This window comes from Camelus ferus, chromosome 19, assembly GCF_009834535.1.
Source record: "Camelus ferus isolate YT-003-E chromosome 19, BCGSAC_Cfer_1.0, whole genome shotgun sequence".
Lineage (NCBI taxonomy): Eukaryota > Metazoa > Chordata > Mammalia > Artiodactyla > Camelidae > Camelus > Camelus ferus.
In genome coordinates this window covers 18,895,653-18,916,143 of record NC_045714.1, presented here as the reverse complement: position 1 = coordinate 18,916,143, position 20,491 = coordinate 18,895,653, and the positions used below count along the sequence as shown (strand labels likewise).

At 53.1% G+C, this 20,491-nt stretch overlaps 1 protein-coding gene across 3 annotated transcripts in view; it reads left to right on the top strand.

Annotated features, from left to right (window-relative positions):
* The window catches only part of SLC24A3 (solute carrier family 24 member 3), a 428,089-nt gene that overhangs the window by 374,616 nt on the left and 32,982 nt on the right, over nt 1-20,491 (top strand). For all 3 annotated transcript variants that reach the window (XM_032461762.1, XM_032461760.1, XM_032461759.1), the window contains 5 exons: nt 5,135-5,160; nt 11,796-11,849; nt 17,115-17,248; nt 19,087-19,247; nt 20,017-20,284. In XM_032461762.1, coding sequence (XP_032317653.1) covers nt 5,135-5,160; nt 11,796-11,849; nt 17,115-17,248; nt 19,087-19,247; nt 20,017-20,284 — 643 coding nt within the window. The remainder of the gene's footprint in view (nt 1-5,134; nt 5,161-11,795; nt 11,850-17,114; nt 17,249-19,086; nt 19,248-20,016; nt 20,285-20,491) is intronic.

Sequence of the window (20,491 nt, the reverse complement as noted above, 5' to 3'; positions counted from 1 at the left end):
TATATAACTGAATCACTGTGCTGTGCACCAGAAACCAGCACGACACTGTAAATCAACTCTACTCCAATCAAAACATAAAAATAAATTTTAAAAAAAGAGGGGAAAAACTACAACTCTGCAAGCTAGCAGTTACGTGAGTCCCATTTTACAGGTGGCAAAACCGAGGCTGCAGGAATTCAGGGATTTGCCCAAGGTGAGGGAGCTATGATACCTCAGGTTTACCAGAGCGGGTGCATATGATGTACAGTCACATCACCCCTGCAAAGAATTCGGATTTTCCCTCCAACACAGTCTGCCTCGTGCAGTCTGATTTTACCTCACCCACCACGCAATCCAACACCACGGGGGCGTCTGGAGCACGCACTTTACGTCCTTAGACTGAGCGTCTGCCTCCCCACTCCTGGAGTCCTTTCATTAAGATGACTAATCTTAAATGATGCAAAAATCTTCTCTCGCCCTTTCTGTGAGAGGAAAACGTCTTCGGCTCATGCTGATGACTGTCCTTCAGCCCCCTACCCCCACCCCGGCTCCACAGCCCTCTCCTATCAGACCCCCTCCTCTCTCTCCAGTTTAGTGATCCCAAGGCCCTGACGATCATAATTACATCTCAGCTCCCCCGGCCAAGCGGCCAAGTGGGAATGACTCCAGCAGCTGGAAGATTCTCACAGGCAAGGATGTTCAAGTTCCTTAAACAAACCACCTGTGGGCGTACGAAGGGTCACCTGCTCGGAAATCCCTGCCACTGAGAGGAGGAAGGACTTCCATCAGTGGTGCTGGGAGAGGGAAGGAGCCGGGGCATCGTGTGTTTGCTCCCGGACCCGGGAGGTGGTTGGCCGGACTGGGGGATGCTCAGAGGAGCCTCCCCTTTCCCGAGGGCAGCAGCTTGGACATTTCAGTTACACGTCTGTGTTTCTGCACTGCTCAGCGAACGTGGCCATTGGTTGAAAACCGTCGTCTCCTGCATCCTAACTCCGTCCTCTGGCCGCTTCCCTCCTCCTGTGGCCTGCCCTGCCTGTGTCTGGCGGATGCCCAGCTCTGCTCAGGCCCGGCCTCCAGATCCTCTCGACCGCTACCCTCCTGCAGCCCCGCCACCGCCAGATGGGCCCAGCAGGAATCCTAATGCCGGAGTTCCTGTGTACTCTTCACAGGGAAACCATATCTGTGCCTGACAGCCGTTTTCCAGTGTATTCCGTCTGATTCCTCAAAGGGGATTGCCGTGGCCTCAGCTAGACCACCCTGCACCCTCGGTCCCCAAAGCTAAGGAAGTCAGGCCTCCATGTGGGCACATCTCCTGAGGGCATCTCCACACTCTGGGGTGAGAAGTGTCTAAGGGGCTGCATCCCTTCCCAGCAAAGGGGAGAAGATGTGCTTTTTTACTGTTACTTTCACTGCTCAGAATGCCAACAGTGCCAGTGATCACGGTCCAGGTTACAAGGTCTTCGCTTCCGCAAGGCGGCCGCACTGCACTCCTGGTCAGCCAACCCAGGGCCTGCCAGCCCAGCCTCTCCCCTCCTGCCCCCTCACCTGGGTGATCCCTGCCTGTCGTCCCCCTGCTGCTCCATCGTGAGTGGGCCGCTGCCCGGGCAGGCCCCTGGGATGCTCTGCCATCCAGGGATTCACCTGCCTGTCCCTCTCGGAAGAATTCTGGAGCAGACTCCAGCACTGCAAAGCTGGTTTCCATGGTACCCAACCGGTTCTCCCAGGCCTGGAGGAAGAGAGTGTTTTTTCAGATTCACGCCTGTGTGTTCCCATTTAGCACATCTGCAGAACAGGTGGAAAGCTTAGGGCGAAGGCAAAGGTCGCTCTGGATGAACCACGTGTGGGTCAGAGAGCAGCCCCCTCCCCCGACCAGCGTGTGCAGCAAATGGGGGTCCAGATACCAGTGCCAGCCAGCCCCACAGTGTCCTGGAGCGATTGTGGGCCTGGCCCCAAACAGCCAGCAGAGCACAGAGAGCTGCTTTCCCAAGGCTTGTTTTCAAAATCCCTCCTGGGAAAAGGGTGGGTCAGCTCAGAAGGCGGCTAGGCAGGTCCCTGGACTGGGGACTGTGTGTTGGAGTAAGAGAAGGGACCCACCCGACCCCATCTCAAGACGACGGGCAGGCGCCGCCTCCAGGCCGCCATCTCGCCCCGTGACAGCCGTGGGCTGGCTGCAGGCGTCCGCGGGAGGCTGTCTGTCTTGAGGTGCTTGCCCTCCTTCCAGGAGATTTAACGGAGCTACGAAGGGGACCTGGTCCGACTTCCTGTCGACCTCCCTGACCTGCCTGCCTGGGCAGCGCCGCCTGGCGCGGGGCTGGGACGCGAGCGCCACCTAGTGGGGCCGGCTGGAACTGGGGGCGCGGTTTCTTGCTTCAGGTGCGCGAATGATTTTCTTCTGCCCCAGTCACCCCGCCCTCGTGGGTGGCGGAAGATGTCTTCTTTTACTCCCAGAAAGAGCGTGGGAATACAGAGGGACATGAAGCACTTGTCTTAAGAGAACTAAATAAAATAAAATGTGTAAGGAATAAGAAGTCCGCTCCCTGCAGCCATCAGCGACACCCCGTGAGCCGTCTGCTGCACACGCTGGTGGGGGCTGCTCTCTGACCCACACGTGGTTCATCCAGAGTGACCTTTGCCTGCGCCGACCTTGGCAGACACGGCGGCCCCAGGCCCCGTCGGGATGGTCCGGTGACGTGCCCTCCGGAAGGAACACTGTGGGCAGGGCCCCCTCCCCCGTTTCAGTGCTGAGTTGTGTCCGTCCGCTGGTCGGCCTCCTCCAGGCTCCACCAGACACCGGAGGGAGGGCGTAGCTCACCCTCCGCCGCCTTTCTCTCCACCAACACGCCTCTTTCCGCTTAGGTTTCCTTAAAGGCCTGATCTCTAGCCCTTTTATCCATTTGATTGTTCTTTTTTTGACGCCTCGCATTCCCAGCCAACCCTCTTGGAGTAGTGGGGTACAACCCAGACCGCGATCGCTCCTGGGCCACGAGGTCGCCGAGGCGTCGGGGCTCCGGGTGCTCAGTGGCCGGCGTCACTGCCCCTGAGGTTCGGAGGTTCCCCATCGCCCGTTCGCTGGTACTTGCATAGATGCCTGCATTTCTCGCTCCCCGACTGCCTCCCTGAACCACACCCCCACCTCCAACACCCCGGGCCACAGCCATCACCTTGACGTCAGGCTCCAGGCTCTGTCCTTAATCGTGTGTCTAGTCCAGTCTCGTCCAGGCGTGCCCCACTATTTCTGATTTATTGTGTTCCCTGTAAATTCTGTCCTCACTTTGGAATCTTTTGCACAATTAAGCCCATTCTGATTTTTTTCCCCACTGATTCAATTATTGAGACAAAAATCAATAGCTGAGACATACGGATCTCCACCCCCACCTGTCAACTAGATGGCACAGAATAAGGCTTCCTCAAGGCTGCTTTCACCTTACAGAGTATCGGCTGCCTTCCCCGTAGACGGAAATTAGGTTGGTCCCCTAATAAACTCTTCACCAGTATCTTGTGCTCTTAAGTGGCTACAAATTGATTGTTCCAGCTGGCTGCCCAGGACCGATACTGGATTAAGTTCAATTAATAGAAAGCATTTTCCAGCTTAAATCATTTGTTCTGTTCCCTGATTTCTTGGATTTTTTGAAAGCCAGTGATTAAAGGTGACTGAGTAAGGGCCTCCTTGGGGAATGGACTCCATGCCGTCCAGCTGGGAGCCTGGGGGGCTCACCTTGCTTCTTTGTTTCTCTTCCCGCTCTGCTTTGACATTCTCATCCAAATGTCGGCCTGCTGGATCCGACAATGACACGTAACAGAACGACAAACTAATGAAGCTGCTGTCTTTTTCAGCATCTTGTTGGGAAGAGCGGGTTACAGATGAGGGTGGCCCGTTTCTCCCCATCCTTCTCTGTGCTTCTCTGGGATGATTGGAGGGGGTTCCTTTTATGTGCCTTCTGAGCCGTACCTGCTGGTCTTTGAGGTTTTCTCTGTGTCTCCCACAACTGGCGGTGGTTATAATCGCTGGTTGCTGAAGCAATGCCAAGTTGTCAGCCGAGTTTACCATCTCCGTGTGGTCGACACCCTCTACGCCCAGAGGGTTCTGCCCTGGAATATCCTGAGGGCCACTGCCCCTGCTGGAAAGACACTCAGAGGTGATGGCATGCAAATCAGTGGTGTCCTGTGAGTGTGCAAAGGAAGAACTGTGAATCTGCTTGGATGAAGTTTGAGGGCGTTCGTCTTGTGTCAGCATCGTGCCATCTGGGCACATAAGGGTGTCACGGAAAAACGTGAAATTAAGAGCCAGGGCTGGGTTCTAGGACCAACTCTGCAGCAGATGGAGCAACGCCAGGAAAATTCCTCCTGTTCTCTGTGGCTCCACTCCCTGTATAAATCAAAGGGCTAGGATTCTACCACTTTTTCCCCCAAAATGAGGAGTGATTTTAGATGCGTTATGGACGAGGGCTTAAATAAATCCAGTCCTGCTGTGTGATCCTAACCGATTGGGGGAGGTCTCTGTCTGGCACTTGCGTGCCTTCCACGGCTTCCGATCCTCGCTAATCCCCTCTCACAAAACGGCAGGCCTGTGGCTGAGGACACCGGCACCAACAGTGTCCCGCCAGGGTTTTCACTGTTGTTACCGCATTGAGTGTTTCTTCTCTCTCCGCTGTTGCCAAGTGGTGCTGATTCTCCACTTCTGGTCGTGATGCGAAATTTTCTTTAAAAAATAAATTCTTTTAAGGAAACAAAAGAACAGGTTGACCAAAAGAAAAAGATGGAGTCCACGGAAGTCCGAGTGCCTCCATAAAAGTGTGAAGGTGCCGTACGACACGCAGAGATGTGCAGACACTTACAGGTGGCCCAGAAGGGGCGAGTGTTTGGGAGCACCCAGCAGCTCCTGCATCCATCCCCTTGCAGAGCTGAAGTCCTGCAGCGCATCTGGCCGTACTGAGCCAGGCTGGAGGGGCTTCCCGCTCACTCCACCCTTGGAGAGAAAACACAGGAGGGACGGGATGGCGTGATGCTCTCGTCTCGTGCCCACCGGTGCTGCGTCCTCCAGCCCAGCCCAGCCCCAGTTCCCCCCAGCCAGCAGCAAGGGCGGATAACGCGCATTTGTAAAGCGTGTGTGTGCATGTGTGTATCTAATCTTCTCTCCTTTTGATTTTTTTCACAGTTCATTTATGATGAACAAGTTTCCTGGTAAGTCCCTCCTTTTCCCTCCCGGTTTCCCCTCGCTGTGTTGTAGAGACAGTGGATGCAAGACCAGGGTCAGGGTTTAGGAAAGAGGTGGGGGCGTCAGGGTGGCTCGGAACCTTCTGGCCATCTCAGCAAAGAAATTAACTCAGCTTGCACGGAGTGGAGACCTTCCCCCTTGGCTGGGCTGCTGGGCTTCCTGCTGGGGTCCTCCTCTCTCTCGGGCTTTGTCACCCAGGTCAGGCGGTGCGACGTAGCTGTGTCTTTCTGCACCAGCCATTGGCTAGGCCATGGTTAACACTTGGCAAATATTTTCCAGTTGTCCAAATCCCATCAGCATTTTCCGAATACCATGTCTGTCTCAGGAACCAGAGGTGGAGGCACGTCAGTGACCTTTAACGCAGTAAAATTCTGCCTGACGTTCAAGGTCTTAGAGCTCTGACAAATCAGTGATTTTGTGATAGATTTTTTTTAAATTTTGCTCAGATTAAATATATAGGAATATTTGCTTTGGGGTCAATGTCCCAATCCCCTTTTCTGAGATGGGTTCTGAGCAAGTCAAATATGTTTGAAATGGAACTAGAAATGGGGTTTGCTGAGCATGTTCGTTATGTTTTTCCAATATTTGATCTGTGGGAGTAAGATTATGTGAAATAACTTCTCAGAAATAGGTATTTGCGGCGCTGTCAGTAGACAACTTTCATGGTTTTATATAATGCCAAGGATGAGACAGAAAAAGGACAGAGCCCGCTGGTCTTCATTTTCAGCAGAATGAGCACTAGCTTTGTTGGAGCGACACCTCTGTGATTTTCAGAATCTGTGATTTTCAGATGGTGCAGCGGGGAGCACATTGCGTTGACCACGAATGTTACACACTATCCAGGGTGTTAAGATACTTTTGCCCCCTCTCTCGTCTGTCCAAGAGGGCGAGGAGGAGACATCTGGGAGGACTTCTTTTTAAGACAGTCTCAGGGGTGAGGAGGGTAGAGCTCAGTGGTAGAGCGCGTGCTTAGCATGCAGGAGGTCCTGGGTTCAATCCCCAGTCCCTCCATCAGAAAAAAAAAATTTTAAAAGACACAGTATCTATATTGTGTATATTGTGTATGGGTATATATATATATATATACCCATAAAAAATATTGACCCATAAGAAGGGAGTCTTCTCCGAATAACCGTGATCAACAGGCTGAAAGGGAGCAAGACGCCTGGAAGCACCTCAGGTCAGAGGTCAGAGGCCAGAGGTCAGGGAGAACCTCCTCACAGAACCCACCTGCACGTGGCCGCCAACTGCAGGGGTGACATCTCCCCCGTCCTTGGGGCTGAAGTGCAGCACAGGAAAAGCTGCAGACATGGTCCCGCTCAGACCAACGGCTCGGTTAGTGCAAGCTCCACCCTGCCTTGGCAAACAGGAGGTGCTGACTTGTGGCTCAGGGTCACTGCTCTCTGCTAACATCGCTGCCCGAAAGACAAACAAGTTATGATCACAGTCACCCTCGGAAATGTTTCTGCTGCTTTTGTGCAGAAAACCTTAAGAAAGGATGTGCACGGGTGGTGTCCCGTCTGCCGGTCTTAGAGGGCGCCCTCTCTCCACGCCTCCCGGGCTTTGCTCGTGGAAACCACGGCGGGGGGATGCGTGGACAAGCCTACAGCAGTCCTTACCCTCAAGATGTCTTCTTGGGCATTTCAGATGGGATAGAGCAAGACAGGAGAGTCTGTTTCCTCTTCTTTCCAAAGGCTGGCCCTCCAGGGATGTTAGGACCTTAGAACCTGGGGTCCTGGGCTAAACCCCAAGCCTGTGGCAAGTCAAGGCCGGATTCTGAGGTCATCATACCCTCTGCCTGAGCACCCTGGCTCCCACTGAGGGAGCAGGCGGGAGGACCACAGGTGCATGAGCTGCAGATTCCCGAGCAGCTTCTGTGCCAGCCTGGGGTAGGCTGGAATCATAACTCGTGCGCAGATGTAGCTGCGGGAAGAACTCAGGGGCAGGTTTCGTGGCACTGGAATGTCACTCTGAGGCCACTGGGCTGTCACGTCATTACTGTTACGCGTGGATGCGCAGCTGGCGAACACTCTTCACGTGAGCGAGGCTGAGAAGTTAAAGTCCGCCCCGTGGTCCGTAGCTGCTCTGGGACCTGCAGAGATTTCAGCTCCTCATCTGAATGTGAAATATACTGAACTTAAAGATACTTTTTTCTTCTCCACATCTCTTACTTCCCTACCCAGCCAACCACAAGTATTTGTTTGGGTGAAAGGGTGTGTCTAAGAGCTGGTCTCTCTCGTTTCTCTCTTCCAAGGCAGATTCCTCAACTGGTGCAATTAAAGCACATTTCAGCATTTCAATAGTACCTGAACCAGTAAATTCCGTTTCTTGTTGTGGAACATTCCAGTATGTTCTAGCAATTTCAAGGCAGGTAACCAACTCACCCCAAATCCTCAAAGGAAACTGATTTCGGTTGTGTTTATTCTGACACTAGAGTGCAGTCTAGGAGGAAAGGAGTCTTGTCAAATACAAACACACCAGGACAAAGTATCCCCATCGTGCATGGTTTAGATTCCACTCCCATTCCTGCAGCGTCATTCCACAGCAAGTCACACTCAGCCAAGAAGTGGTGGTTGGAAGATTTTTGGTAGCAGGTAATAGAAACCCAGCCACAAAGGCTTAAAGAAATAGTGGTTTATTTTTCTTGCCTAACAAGTACCCCAGATGTGGGTGGTACGATACATCTGCATTTCTCCTGGCCTTTCCCTAACGGTCCCAAGATGGCTGCTGTGGTTCCAGCCATCAACTTTGGATTGAAGGCAAGAAGGAAAAAGAAGGGGCTATGGGGTTTCACTTAACACCTTTCCACTTTATATCTCTTTGGTCACACCTGTGTCTGCCTTGATCAATAAGTGGCCCGGGGAAACAGAATTACAACTTTAGGCTAATTATTCATCGTAGAGGCGGGCCCACCCTCCTTGAGATCGAGGGTCCCCATTTACTGCCTCAACATAGTGGGGTTCTGTTAGCAGGACGAGGCAGTTGGGTGCTTTTCTGTTAGACAGTTATCCCGAAAGACATCTAAGCTAGAAAGCGTCAGAGGTCCACGTGCAGGGTGTGTGTGCAGCCTGCGCAGCGAGGCAGCGAGGCCACGAGCCCACAGCGTTGCGGGAAGGCATTTAGACTGTGTTCTTGGAGTGTCTGGAGGCCTGACGAGAGAACGAAAGGCCCCAGATTGATGCCTTTGTTGTTTCTTCAAGCAAGTCGTGACTCTGGGAGAGAAAGGAGAGTCTGGGGACACGACCTGGACACCGTCCACCTGCGTGGTGTCGGAGACCAGCTTTGGCTGTTCTGGACCCTGGTTAGGAACTCGGAGCCGTGCCCTCCGGATGAGAACAGGGAGTGGCAGGGAGGAGCCCTCCGCCCGGGAAAGAACAGCCTTTGGCAGGAGAATTGGGGCAGCTGTAGGTGGTTCACAGTGGGAGTCTGTGGGAAGGAAAGAACAAACCCAGATCACACACAAGGCCAGGCCCTCGGAGGACAGCGGGTGCGCTGTGGCCAGGAGAGGCGGTGGGGACCACCCGTGTGACTTCTGAGGTCCGCATGTGGAGTCACTTCAGGTCCGAAGCACCTGCTGGATGCCTCCTTCCATTCCAGAACTAGACAGAACACAAAACCCAGTGCGGCCCTGGCCTTGGGGCTGTCTGGGGCCAGAGGGGAGCAGACATGGAGTCATGGTGTCATTTGCAGGTATTTGCAGCACTGGGGACAGGGGTTGGGGGCATCGAGGAGGGACACCAAAGAGCATCAAGCCAAGACACGATGCTCCAACCCTGAATCAGGCAAAAGCAGAGGGGATGGCAGGTTAACAGCAGAGAGGCCGCAGGGAGGCCCTGAGTCTGGGCGCCAACGAAGCAAACCTGACTCATCAGCAGAAGAGGGAACCCCCATCTGACAGGCACCCCTGAAATGTGCCGGCAGAGAACCTTACTCACATGTTGCAGTGGAAGGGTTTGCTTTGAGTGAAAAATCCGAAAGATCTGAAGGAATCAGAGGGTGTAAATGTGCCTGTTGTAGGTGCTGGGCTTAACTCAGCCCACCTGGAGTGTTCTGTTGGCATTGGCTTGTTCCCCCTCCCCGAGTCTGCTAACACACATCTGAGCAATTTTGTGGCTTCCCTTCAGATCCTGGGTGTCTCTTCCTTCAGAATGAATGCTGGGAATAAAAGCTCACTTTTTCCAGTTACGTTGATGCCACATCTGCATTGATTGCAGTGAGATAAGAACCATGTTCAGGCCATCAGAGGTGTTTTGCAAGACGTTTAGGGAAGTCTCACCGTGTGCAGATGAGCTGAGGGCTGCTCTGTGCCGGGGAGGGAGCGGCTGTCTGCCTGCGGGGAGTCTGTTGGGGAGGCCGCTCTAAGGAGAAACCAGATTACTGAGCCAGGAATCTGGTGTCAGGAGTGGGGTCAGGTGACTGCTAGAAACAGTCATCAGATATAAATAAGTAAATAAATAGGATAATCACAAGCAGGGTCATGTGATAGAAAGTGAAGGAGGAGTAGGCAGGGAAGACTCCTTGGAGGAGGTGACACTGAAGCTGATATTTGCAGGATAAAAGTGACTAACCAAGGAGTGAAGGGAAAAGCATTCCTGGCAGAGGGGACAGGAAGTGCGAAGGCTCTGGGGGGAAGGCAGGGGCTTGGCGTGTGCAAATGAAAGGAGCCACTGGAACGCAGACAGACGAGACGCAAGAGGATCTGGAGAAGGAGGAAAAAGAACCAGGTCTTGCCAGGAGGTGGGGGGCACCTTTTATTTTTTTTCTCAAGTATGTTGGGAAGTAATTGAAGCATTTCAAGCAGAAGAATGACATGATCCAGAAGCAGCCAGAAACCGGTTCAGAGGCTGAAGTTAAGACGGACGAGGGAGGTAGCAGTAGAGAGGGCAGACACCAACAACTCAGGAAATCCCGGACACTGGGTCCTGGTGGACGTGGCGGGGGGGGCAAAGCTGGGCTCCCCAGTGACTTCCAGACGTGGGGCTGGACTGCCCAGGGCGTGGTACAGTCACTGAGATGGGAAGCCCTGGAGAAACGAAGCGAGTGAGCAGGGACTAAGAATTCTCTTCTGACGCGCATTTAGATGCCGCGTGGAGGGGCCGTGTTGACAGGTGGATGGATACGTGACCCAGAGCTGGAGAGGGGTGTGGGGTGGACGTATCGGCTGGTTTTACAGCAATAGGACAAGGTGACATCACCTGGGGAGAACGTGCAGGGGACAAGAGAAGGGGGTCTCGTATTTAGCAGTGGGACTGAAGAAATGAAGGAGACAAAGGAGAGAAAGCAGACGTTAGGGGACAGGAGGAGAACCAGGAGGGTGGCCCCTCGGAGTCAAGAGAGGAGAGTGTTTTCTCAGGGAGGACAGGGGGTCAGCTTCAGATGCTGCAGAGACATTGAGCAGGATGACAGAGAACCGTCCCTGGGGCTGTGCACATGGAGGTCGCTGGTGCCCTGAACAAGCGTTTCAGGGGATCCATGGGTGTGGAAGTTAACTGAGAGATTTGCCAAGTAAACGGAGGTACTGACTGGAGTGCTCGCACCCCTTTGAGAAGGTTCGCTGAGAGACGCGGAAAAATGTGGCAGAAACTGGAGGGGATTGGACCCCCGACTTCCTTCCGTGGCATCGCCAGCACCTTCTGTGACAGATGCGTGTTTGCGTAATCATTCCCACCCACCGCACGGACGCACTCACTGTGACTCACGCGCCCAAATGCTCAACTGATGACCATCTTGCTTCTTTCCAACACCTCATTTTTATAAAACTCTGCAACCAAAAAAAAAACCAACCCTGTGTGTGCATCCTGTTCACGTTTGACCACATATTTCCGTAGGATTGACTTCTAGACACGGAACTCAAAAAGCAAAAAGGAAAGAAAGCCGTAACCTAGAATTTCTTCATAGTCCATCCTCCAGGAACCTGTGTTCTTGAAGCCAAAGTGACTCCTTCAATTAGCCAGTTAAGTTCTGCGGCTGAAGAGGCACCTAGACGTCAAGTTCCCTTGCGTTTTAGCTGGAAGTTACTAAAATGGGAAAATAGGGGAAGTAGTCAAAGTATCAGAAGTTCAAGGTACATTCCGGAAGATTTCGGGGTTTTTTTCTTTCTTTCTCTTGCCTATTTCCCCACTTGTTCATTTTTATCCTTCTTGTCCCCTGGCCAAGGTGCCTCCCCCTCCGTCCCCCCTCCCTCATGTATGCTTTGCTCCCAGGTGTCTAACAATCGGTTGCCCCAGTCAGTTCCTCTGGTTTGTCCTTATATCTGCATCATTTTAGTGAATGACTGAGCTGTGGGCAGATTTTTAAATATAGACTTACATTCAACAGTATTGTAGAAGGCTCACTGTGTTCCACAAACTCTTTGGGGTGAGTGAGTAACAGAGAAGAGGGAGCATTTTCCTTTTAAAAGCAGAGGAGGGAGAGAGCGGTCCCTGAAAGCCGGGTGCAGCGTAGGAAATGTCCGCAGAGCAGGACGCGCCTGCGACCCGTGGGCTCGCCCGCCTCCGCGTCGCCGGGCTCGGCTCCCACGCTGCGTGTTTGAGGCCGGCCTGGGCGCTGCGCGTCTGCCGGGGGCGGCTTCCATCAACTGACCGTCTTGGCTGGTCCGCAGGTGGGAGTCTCTGGTCCTCGTGCTCATGTACCTCGTCTACATCGTCATTATGAAGTAAGTAAAAGGCCTTGGTGGTTCCTTTCCCCACACTCTGTCCTCGCTCCACACCGTGTGGCGGTGCAGAGGGAGGGATGGGGAGAGGGCGGGGGCCCGGGTGGTTTGGGACGCGCGGCCGTCTCAGGCTCCCTGGCCCCCTCGGCACCCTTCTAAGAACCACTGCAGCTTCCACTGGTAGCAGAAGCGCAGACCCTGCCACCCACGTGTGTGACAGAACCAGAGCTTCGGGGTTTCGTCTGAGAAATCTCTCAAAACCTCGCCCCTCTTCAGGACCGGGCAACCTAGCTTTTGGCTGTGCCTTCACTGTCTTTCATAACAAGAGAGGAGGTACAACTCAATGTGCTGTGCTTCTGTATAGGTGGAGGGAAGGTGGGACCAGAGCTGGATAAGAGATGACTAAAACCATGGATCGAATATATGCGGACATCCAGTATTCATACTGTATCAGTCACCTACTGCCACCTAACAAATAATCCCCAAACTTAGTGGCTTAAAACTGCAGACATGTGTTATCTCATATGTTTTCTGAGAGTTAGGCACACAAGAGCAGCTTAACTAGAAGGTTCCAGCCCAGGGTCTTACCTGAGATTGCAGGTGAGAGGTTGCCCAGGGTGGCCGTCATCTGTTTGGGGCTCCAAGATGGCCCACTCACACCTAGGGTGAGCTGGTGCTGGCCGTCGGCTGGAGGCCCCAGTTCCTTAACTGTGTGGGCCTCTCCTTAGGGCTGCTCCAGTGTCCCCCACATAGGGGAGCTGGCTTCCAGCAGAACAGGTGGTTCGACAGAGAGCAAGGAGGACCCTGCCACACCTTTTATGACCTGGTCTCACAAGTCACATACTGTCTCTTCCACCATATTCTTTTTAATAGAAGCACATCCCTAAGTCCAGTCCACAGATAAGGGGTCTACTTCGCCTTTCGAAGAGAGACATGGCAAAGGTTTGTGGGTGGATTTTAAACCACCTTATTGTGGGTTCTTTTCCCCTTGGAATCTGGGAAGCCTCCTGTTTATGTCAGGAACGCTGTTGCCCACGCTTCCTGTTCTCCGAGGTAGAACGTGAGCACCCTGGGGGTGCACCTTCTGGTTCCTCTTTGTGCCAAATACCGTCAGGATGAGGAGCTGATAAATAGCGCAGAGATACTCTGTGCTGCAGCTGCCTGCCCCCCGGGAGCGGGCTCTTTTGCTCTAAATTAGCCCTTACTCTCCCCTAGCGTGTGTGACTGCAGGCGTGACTGCCTTCCCCGGCGGGCAGGAAAGTAGAACCAGTTTGCGCAGAACGGGTAGCCCTCTGCAACGGACATGTCACGTTTTCCTTGCTGTTGAGGCCTGACAAAAACTCATTCTGGCCACTAGTGGCCGAGAGCCCTGTTGAGAGAAATCAGCGTGGCCCTTGGCAGATGTCACAGGGACGGTGAAGGGAGGAACTGGCTTGGCCGATGTCCAGGGTGGGCTGTGGGCCACCTGCCGCCATTCCACTCAATATGGTGCCCAGTTTCCATGTGTTCCAGGGTCAGTATGGACCCAGTGTCTGGGTCTTGGTCCTGGAAGGGGGCATTTCTAGAACAGAACCTTTCCCAAACATGTCCTGGTGAGGTGACTGACAGCGACCACGAGTCACCTTCCATCAGCTCCCGTGAAAACCAGAGTTGGCCCAAAGGCTTCCCACCCTCTCTAGGCTCCAAGGAAAAGGCGGGAGCAGCCGTCTTGCTCCTTTTCTCTCAAAGAGCAAAACTACCAGGAACTCAGGCCACAGTCAGGAAGCTTCAGCGACACACGTATGTTTTCTTCTTTCAGCATTTTCTATTTATTTCATCTTTAAAAAAAAAAAAAAAAAACATTTTGGTGCCTTGAGACCCCAAAGAGTCATGAGCTCTCATCTTCCTTTGTGAAAGGTGGTTTGTCAACTACCCCAGAAGAATTGACTGGGTGTCTGCTATAAGCCCAACACTGAGCGTGGGTTTTAAATCTGAATTCAGAGGGTGAGGGTGTAGCTCAGTTGTAGAGCACATGTTTAGCATGCGTGAGGTCCTGGGTTCAACCCCTAGTACCTCCATTTAAAAAAAAAAATCTGAATTTAGATGAAAGAATGTCTCATAGTGAATTCACTAGGGGTTTTGCAGAATAAGGAGGTTTCAAAAATTTTTTCATCTAAAAAGAAGGAAGATTGAGGGATTTTTGCTAGTGTGTGTCCTGTGACCACCACACCCCCCTACCAGGCCATCGTGAAGTCTGAGAGTTGCTGGCGGGGCACGTGAGCATTAAGATAACATGGCGAACAATTCTCTGCCCCCAAACCGTGCCCAGCGTGGAAGCTGGCTAGGTGTGCTTCTGCTGCTGCCCCAGCTCTACCAAACTTGCAGCTGCTCAAATCAGCAGGATGCAAATAAAACGAGGGAAGGCAGCTACCAGGTTCGCGGGACTTTTTCTGCGTAAATTCGGATCCTAAGTTCTAAGTGGGGGTCTCTGCTCTTTAGCCACCCCCTCCACAATCAGAGGCTTTAACCGCTGGGTTTTACAAAATCTGATTTATAAAATTGCACGCTTCACCATAAAATAGCTTCGGGGGACACGCACAAAATTGAAAACGCTCGATTAAAAGTACACAACAGAGCAGCAGCCATTGAAAACAGCATATAGTAGAACCGTCAGCTGCCTCCTGGGTAGGTGGCTTTTTTAAAATGACTTTAAACATTGTCTGAAGGTCAAAAGGCAATTCAGTTTGGCCCGACAGGCGGAAGCCTTGAGGGAGCGTGAGGATACCCGGCCTCGGCGAGGACTGATCTCCGTCCCTCTGCGTCACGTCCCTGGGGTTTGGGCCCCCGGGGAGGCAGTGTGCGCTGGCGGTGGAGATCAGGCGTTCCACATTCAGCCCTGGCCGCAGGTGCCCCGGCCACATACTGGCCGGGGGTCCCCGGCGGGTCCTTAGCCAGGTGACTCAGCCGTTTCAGATCTCAGTTTCCTCTCCTGAAAGCGGAATGAATGATGCTTCCCGCCTGAAAGGGTGTCTGTAAGGGTGGGACGTGGTGGAGGCGTTAAGTAATTAACCAGCGCCTGGTGCCAAGCAAGTGCACGTGCTCACGACGCGTAGTATTACCATCCCGTCATCCACGTCCAAATACACGTACAACACACAGTTGCTAACTTCAAAAGCAAGCTCTCAGGCAAGTCAGTATTTCTTTGGGGAAAACGGATTCTGAGTCAAGATGACAGAATCACCTCCCCGAGAGCCCCATCAGGAGGGCAAGCTGTTCGCACTGAATCTACAAAGTGGGGAGGCCTTTTCATTAAGAACACTGGCTGTGGCAGCAGCCAGCAGGATAGCGTGATGCACCCCACGTGCTCCACACGAGCCCCGATAGCCGCCAGCCCGGTTCCTCCATCCACACGCCCAGCCCCCTAGCCATTGCCCTCCCTCCACGTGATCCGAAGGCCCAGACATCATGCCAGTTCAGTGTAAGTCTCTAAAAGGACTCATTTAAGCCTGCGCACAAGATTATTATCATACCTAAAATTAACACTGATTCTTTAATACGATTAAGTTTCCCATCAGTGTTCAGATTTTCAATGGCTCATAAATACCATTTTTACAGTTTTCATCTCATAAATGTCATAAATATTTCAAAAACCAGAATCCAAATAAATTCCACTCGTTACAATTGGTTGCTCCATTTTGGTTCTCTTCAAATTTATAACACCACCCCCACAGCCCCATTGTGTTTTTCTTCGCAATTTAGTCTTTGACAAAATCTGACTGGTTGCTCCGCAGAGTTCCCCACGGTTTGGAGGTTGTCAGTTACATCCGGGGGTAACGTGGCCGGTTCCTCTGGCCTCTGGCAGCCACTGACCCGCTTCAGGTTACACTGTGTCCTAAGTGATGGTGTGGCCCACCGGCAGCGGGCACGTGGATGCCCCGTCTCTCTGTCTCTCCCGTGTCTGGCTCCACTGTGTCACCAGGTTGCAGAATAGAGATGTTCTAATTCCAGTCCCCGCCTCCTGTGAACCCGAGACTGTAAACCCCGGGACTGGCCTGCACGCTTCCCTTTTTCTCAGCTGCCTCCATCCCTTTCGACTAGCTTCCTCTTCTCCCTCAGGCCTGTAGGAAGAACCACGGGCTCCCAGGATGTACAGGGAGGGCCCAGCCACAGAGGACCCTCCACCTGTACCACGGTGGTGGTCCAGCCCCCACGGGCCCACCCACCCAGAGCTGCGCTTGGTGAAGAACAGGCCGCAGGATGCAGTGGGGAGGGACTCCACGGGGCCTCACGTCTGTAGCAGGACAAGGGATGAGGAAGAGGAGGGGAAAACACCTTGAGGGGCCTGCCAGCTGGATTTAGAGCCCCCATGCCTGGCTGCCGGTCTCTGGGAGGCCAGAGACCAAGCTGGTGGGCCGTGTCGATGGCTTGTCCCATGGCCAGGAAGCCATCGAGGCCTTCCAGTCTCGGGGTGGGGGAAGCAGCCGTGGCCTGCAGTGCCCTGGGAACTGCCCAGTGGCTCTTTGCCCGTGAGTCTTCTCAGATTCCTCTCCTGGAATCTTCTCACACCAACCAGGTAAAGGACCAGGACACTCACCTGCCAGAAGCATCCTTGGAACTTGTCTGAGGTTCTCCCTTCCAACACCCATGTAAGGAGCACTGCACAGTGTTTCAGTGTTTTCACTCCGTTCTGGAGCATCATAGCCCAGAATTTTCTCATGAAACCAAGAGCCCATCAGACCTGGAATTATGGGACAACAGTGACAGTCCCAGGATCCTAATCTGGGACCTCAGGAAACCAAAGTCAGGGGTGTGGCCGGCCAGCCGCCGATGCATATGGATGGTGAAGCGCAGCACTGGGCAGCAGCCAGGACGCGACCCCTACCTCCCCGGCCAGCATGTCCCTGACCGCTGAGGCCCTGGGGACGCGGCCCGGAGCGGGGGGACCCCGTCCACCCCACTGAGTCGCATCCGAGCCCTTCCACGCGCAGACCCCGAGGAGGGAGCGCTGTCCCGGGCCCCCCCCCCAGCGGCGCTGCAGACGCTGCAGGGCGCCCGTGTTCACCCGTGCGGCGCTGGCTTTCTGTTCACTCACTGCCATCCTGAAGCCGGGAGGTGGGGCAGGTTGTATTTTCTAAGGGAAATGCGATGATAAGATAATAATCACTGTCAGTTGAGGCACGGGGTCCCTGCCACGCATCCAGCTGGGAGAGCTGCGGGGAGCGGGGAGCCAGGAGCCGAGCTGGAGGATCGGCAGGCGCTGACGGGCTCTTTCCGCCCGTGGCCGTGCAGATACAACGCCTGCATGCATCAGTGCTTCGAGAGGAGGACGAAAGGTGCTGGAAACATGGTCAACGGCTTGGCCAGCAACGCCGAGGTGGACGACAGCAGCAACTGTGACGCGACTGTGGTGCTACTGAAGAGAGGTGAGCCGGGGGGCACCCGGGGCGTCCGGGACCCTGTCGGGGCTGCACAGGGGCGCTGCTGGCGCACACCCGCCCCAGGAGAGGCCAGGGAGAGGGGCTCCTGGCCTCCCTCCCACTGGCCGCATCGCCCGGTGATGAGCAGCTCCGAAAGTCCCGGGAAGTTCTTGGGCCAGACATGCGGGGGTGATACAGGGAGACTGGGACCAGACGGCAAAGGGGAGAAGACTGCGGGTTGTAAGGTGTTGATTCTGTCGCATTCTGGCTATGTGACCACGAAGCAAGTGACTTAAACTCTGAGCCGCAATGTTCTCTTCTTCAAAATGAGGACGATTTTTGTAACAAGTAAAGGAGATACAGTACGTAAAATACTCCATCCATGATCGTTGTTATTAGTGTATTATGACACCCAGATTCACCCTCAGGCCACGTGACCTCAGTTTCCAAGCTGCAAAATGACACAGAAAAGTACCTGGGTTTTCTTTTAATGTGATTTTTACATGCCATCAATGCTTACTGAGCATCTCTGATATACAAAGAGAAGTAACACAGCACTCTGTAATACATAATATTCTTTCTTGGAGAAAAAATTATCATTTACTTTTGCCTAGAAAGTGTTTTTCATTTAATTTTTTTAAACTTCCCCCTTGAAATGTGTGGGTTTATCTCTTCTCAGTCCCATTTTGTTTGCCTTGCAGGAAAAACAAAAAAGAAATTAGAAGATCTGTAGGTTATTTTCAAATATATATCTGAGTTCAAAATCTGGGTAATCGTGGGTAACTATTAGAATTTGAAAATCAGCTATTTGATATACTTTTCTCATTAATTATATGCATGTTTGACAGAAGACTTACAGGTATTCAGTGCTGTCCCACAGTAGGATCTCACTTAGTTTCTTCTCTTCAGGGTAGTTTATAACCATAAACGGGCCACTCTCAGGACTAGGGAGAGCCACCTGTTGTTAGTCAGTGTTTCCAGAGATCGTTCCGTGGTCTAGTGGCTTGGAGAACAGGAGTGAGGCTGCGGCCAGGTACCTGTGAGCCGTGTGCTCGTATTAAAACATCCACAGAGAGGGGCTTGGGCTGTGGTGGCACTTTTTTTTTCAGGCCTGGCAGCAAATCATTACAGAAGATTTGCCCTAAGCCCCTCCTGGACTTGAGCCTTTGTGAGGTGGCCAGGTCACCCCGCACCCAAGCCCTCGGTCAGCCCTGCTCATGGGCAGGGCCGCGACCGCGTGGACATTTTCCCACCATGTCCTCCACTAGGACTAACATCAGTCCTGTGGCTTTTAACAGATCACTGTGTACACTGTTGACATGTAAGAGTATAAAGGATTACTAAAGACCAGTGGGGTGTTTCCTGTTCCCCAGATCTGAGTGAAGGAAAAGAATCCTTTGAGGACAAAGGATTGATTCTCTTATGTTATCACTCATTGTGACCATGTCAGCAAACTACACAGATTGTTTTCGAGTCATTTCAAAAGAGGTATCGATGAGCCTCATGGAAAGCAGATTTTTACTCTTCTCCAAATTTTGATCACTACAACCTTCCATGGATGGATAGATGGGTGGATGGATGGATGGATGGATACATCAGTGGATAGAAGGATGGATATATAGTTGATGGATGGATGGATAGATGGGTGGGAGGATGGATCGATGGATGGATGGATGTTTGGTTGGATAGATGGATGGAAAGAAAGCAGGGAGGGAGGGAGAGAGTGAAGACAGGAGAAAAGCAGGAAGGCATGAGAAAAGAGAAAGGAAGGGAAGAGGAATGAGTGTCTCTTCCCTGCTCCTAACCACAGAGTTACTTTTATTTTATGTTTTTAATTTTCCCAGCCAATTTCCACCGCAAAGCGTCAGTGATCATGGTGGACGAGCTGCTGTCAGCCTACCCACACCAGCTGTCTTTCTCTGAGGCCGGTCTTCGAATCATGATCACCAGCCACTTCCCCCCCAAGACCCGACTCTCCATGGCCAGCCGCATGTTGATCAATGAGGTATCTGGGCAAGCACAGTCCATTGCCGCTGGGCGGGGGTGGGGCACCGGGAAGGGGAGAAAGTTTCTAGGTCTGAAAGGAGGAGAGCGTCCCTCCACGTTTCACACGTCAGTATCCCGAAGCCGTTTCCTGACAGCTTTGCTCCCTGGCCCACCCGTGCCTCCTGGTCCTTGCTCTCCCCTCCACGTGTTTAGAGTCCAGCTCCCAGGCAGATAGAAAAACTTGTGTGTCCCTTCCACCGACCTCTTCCTTTTCATCTTTCTTTGAATAAAGTCCTCTGATGTGAACTTGCACGGAAGTAGTTGCTAAATCAAGTTTACCCTGGTTTACAGTAATGCGGAGTCTGAGACCTGAATTTTCCTGGATATTCCCTTCTCCAGAGTGGCAGCCTTATTGATAGACTAATCCAAACACGTTTGTGTGGCTTTCTCACATGTGGACCAAGGAATCCCCACAACCTGGAGCAGAGCGGTAACACCACGTTATGCAATCAAGACCCTCGGGAGGGAGCACGTGCGCGTCTGAGACGTGCAGAGCTTCCTCTGAAGGGACCTGCGCGTTCCCGTGGGCCATAAAAGATAAACCCCTCCTCCCAGAAGCAGGGCGTCTGAGTTGGTTATTACTTTGAGGAATCCCTTAAAACTTGTCTGCAGAATCTTCTGGGAGCACCTCCCTTGTCCGCTGACCGAGAAAGATTCCAGTAGCTGGTGATGTGGGTGAGGATTTGCAACCCCTCTGGCCGTGTTAGAACGTGCCTCTCTCTTTCCAGAGACAGAGACTGATAAACAGCAGGGCTTACGCCAACGGGGAGTCCGAGGTGGCCATCAGAATCCCCATCAAGCACACGGTGGAGAACGGGACGGGGCCGGGCAGCGCCCCGGACAGAGGCGGCAGCCGGGCCCGGAGGGACGACGCCGTCGCTGAGGCTGGCGACGAGGCAGAGAATGAGAACGAGGACAACGAGAATAACGAGAATGATGAGGACGAGGAGGACGAGGAGGATGAGGAGGGACCCTACACGCCGTTCGACCCCCCCTGTGAGTGGTCCTGCGGCGGGGCTGGGGCCCGGAGCCGCTCTCAGGCCCCTGAGCAGACGCCCTGGACTCGGGTGGTCCCTCTGGCATTGAGTTCAGGGAAATATTTCTGTATGAACACAGAAATATTGTATTAATTTGACAGTGGGTGAGACTCAGTTGTGGAGGGTCCAGAGGTGACCAGGATGGCGACTGGCGGTCATTGGTTGA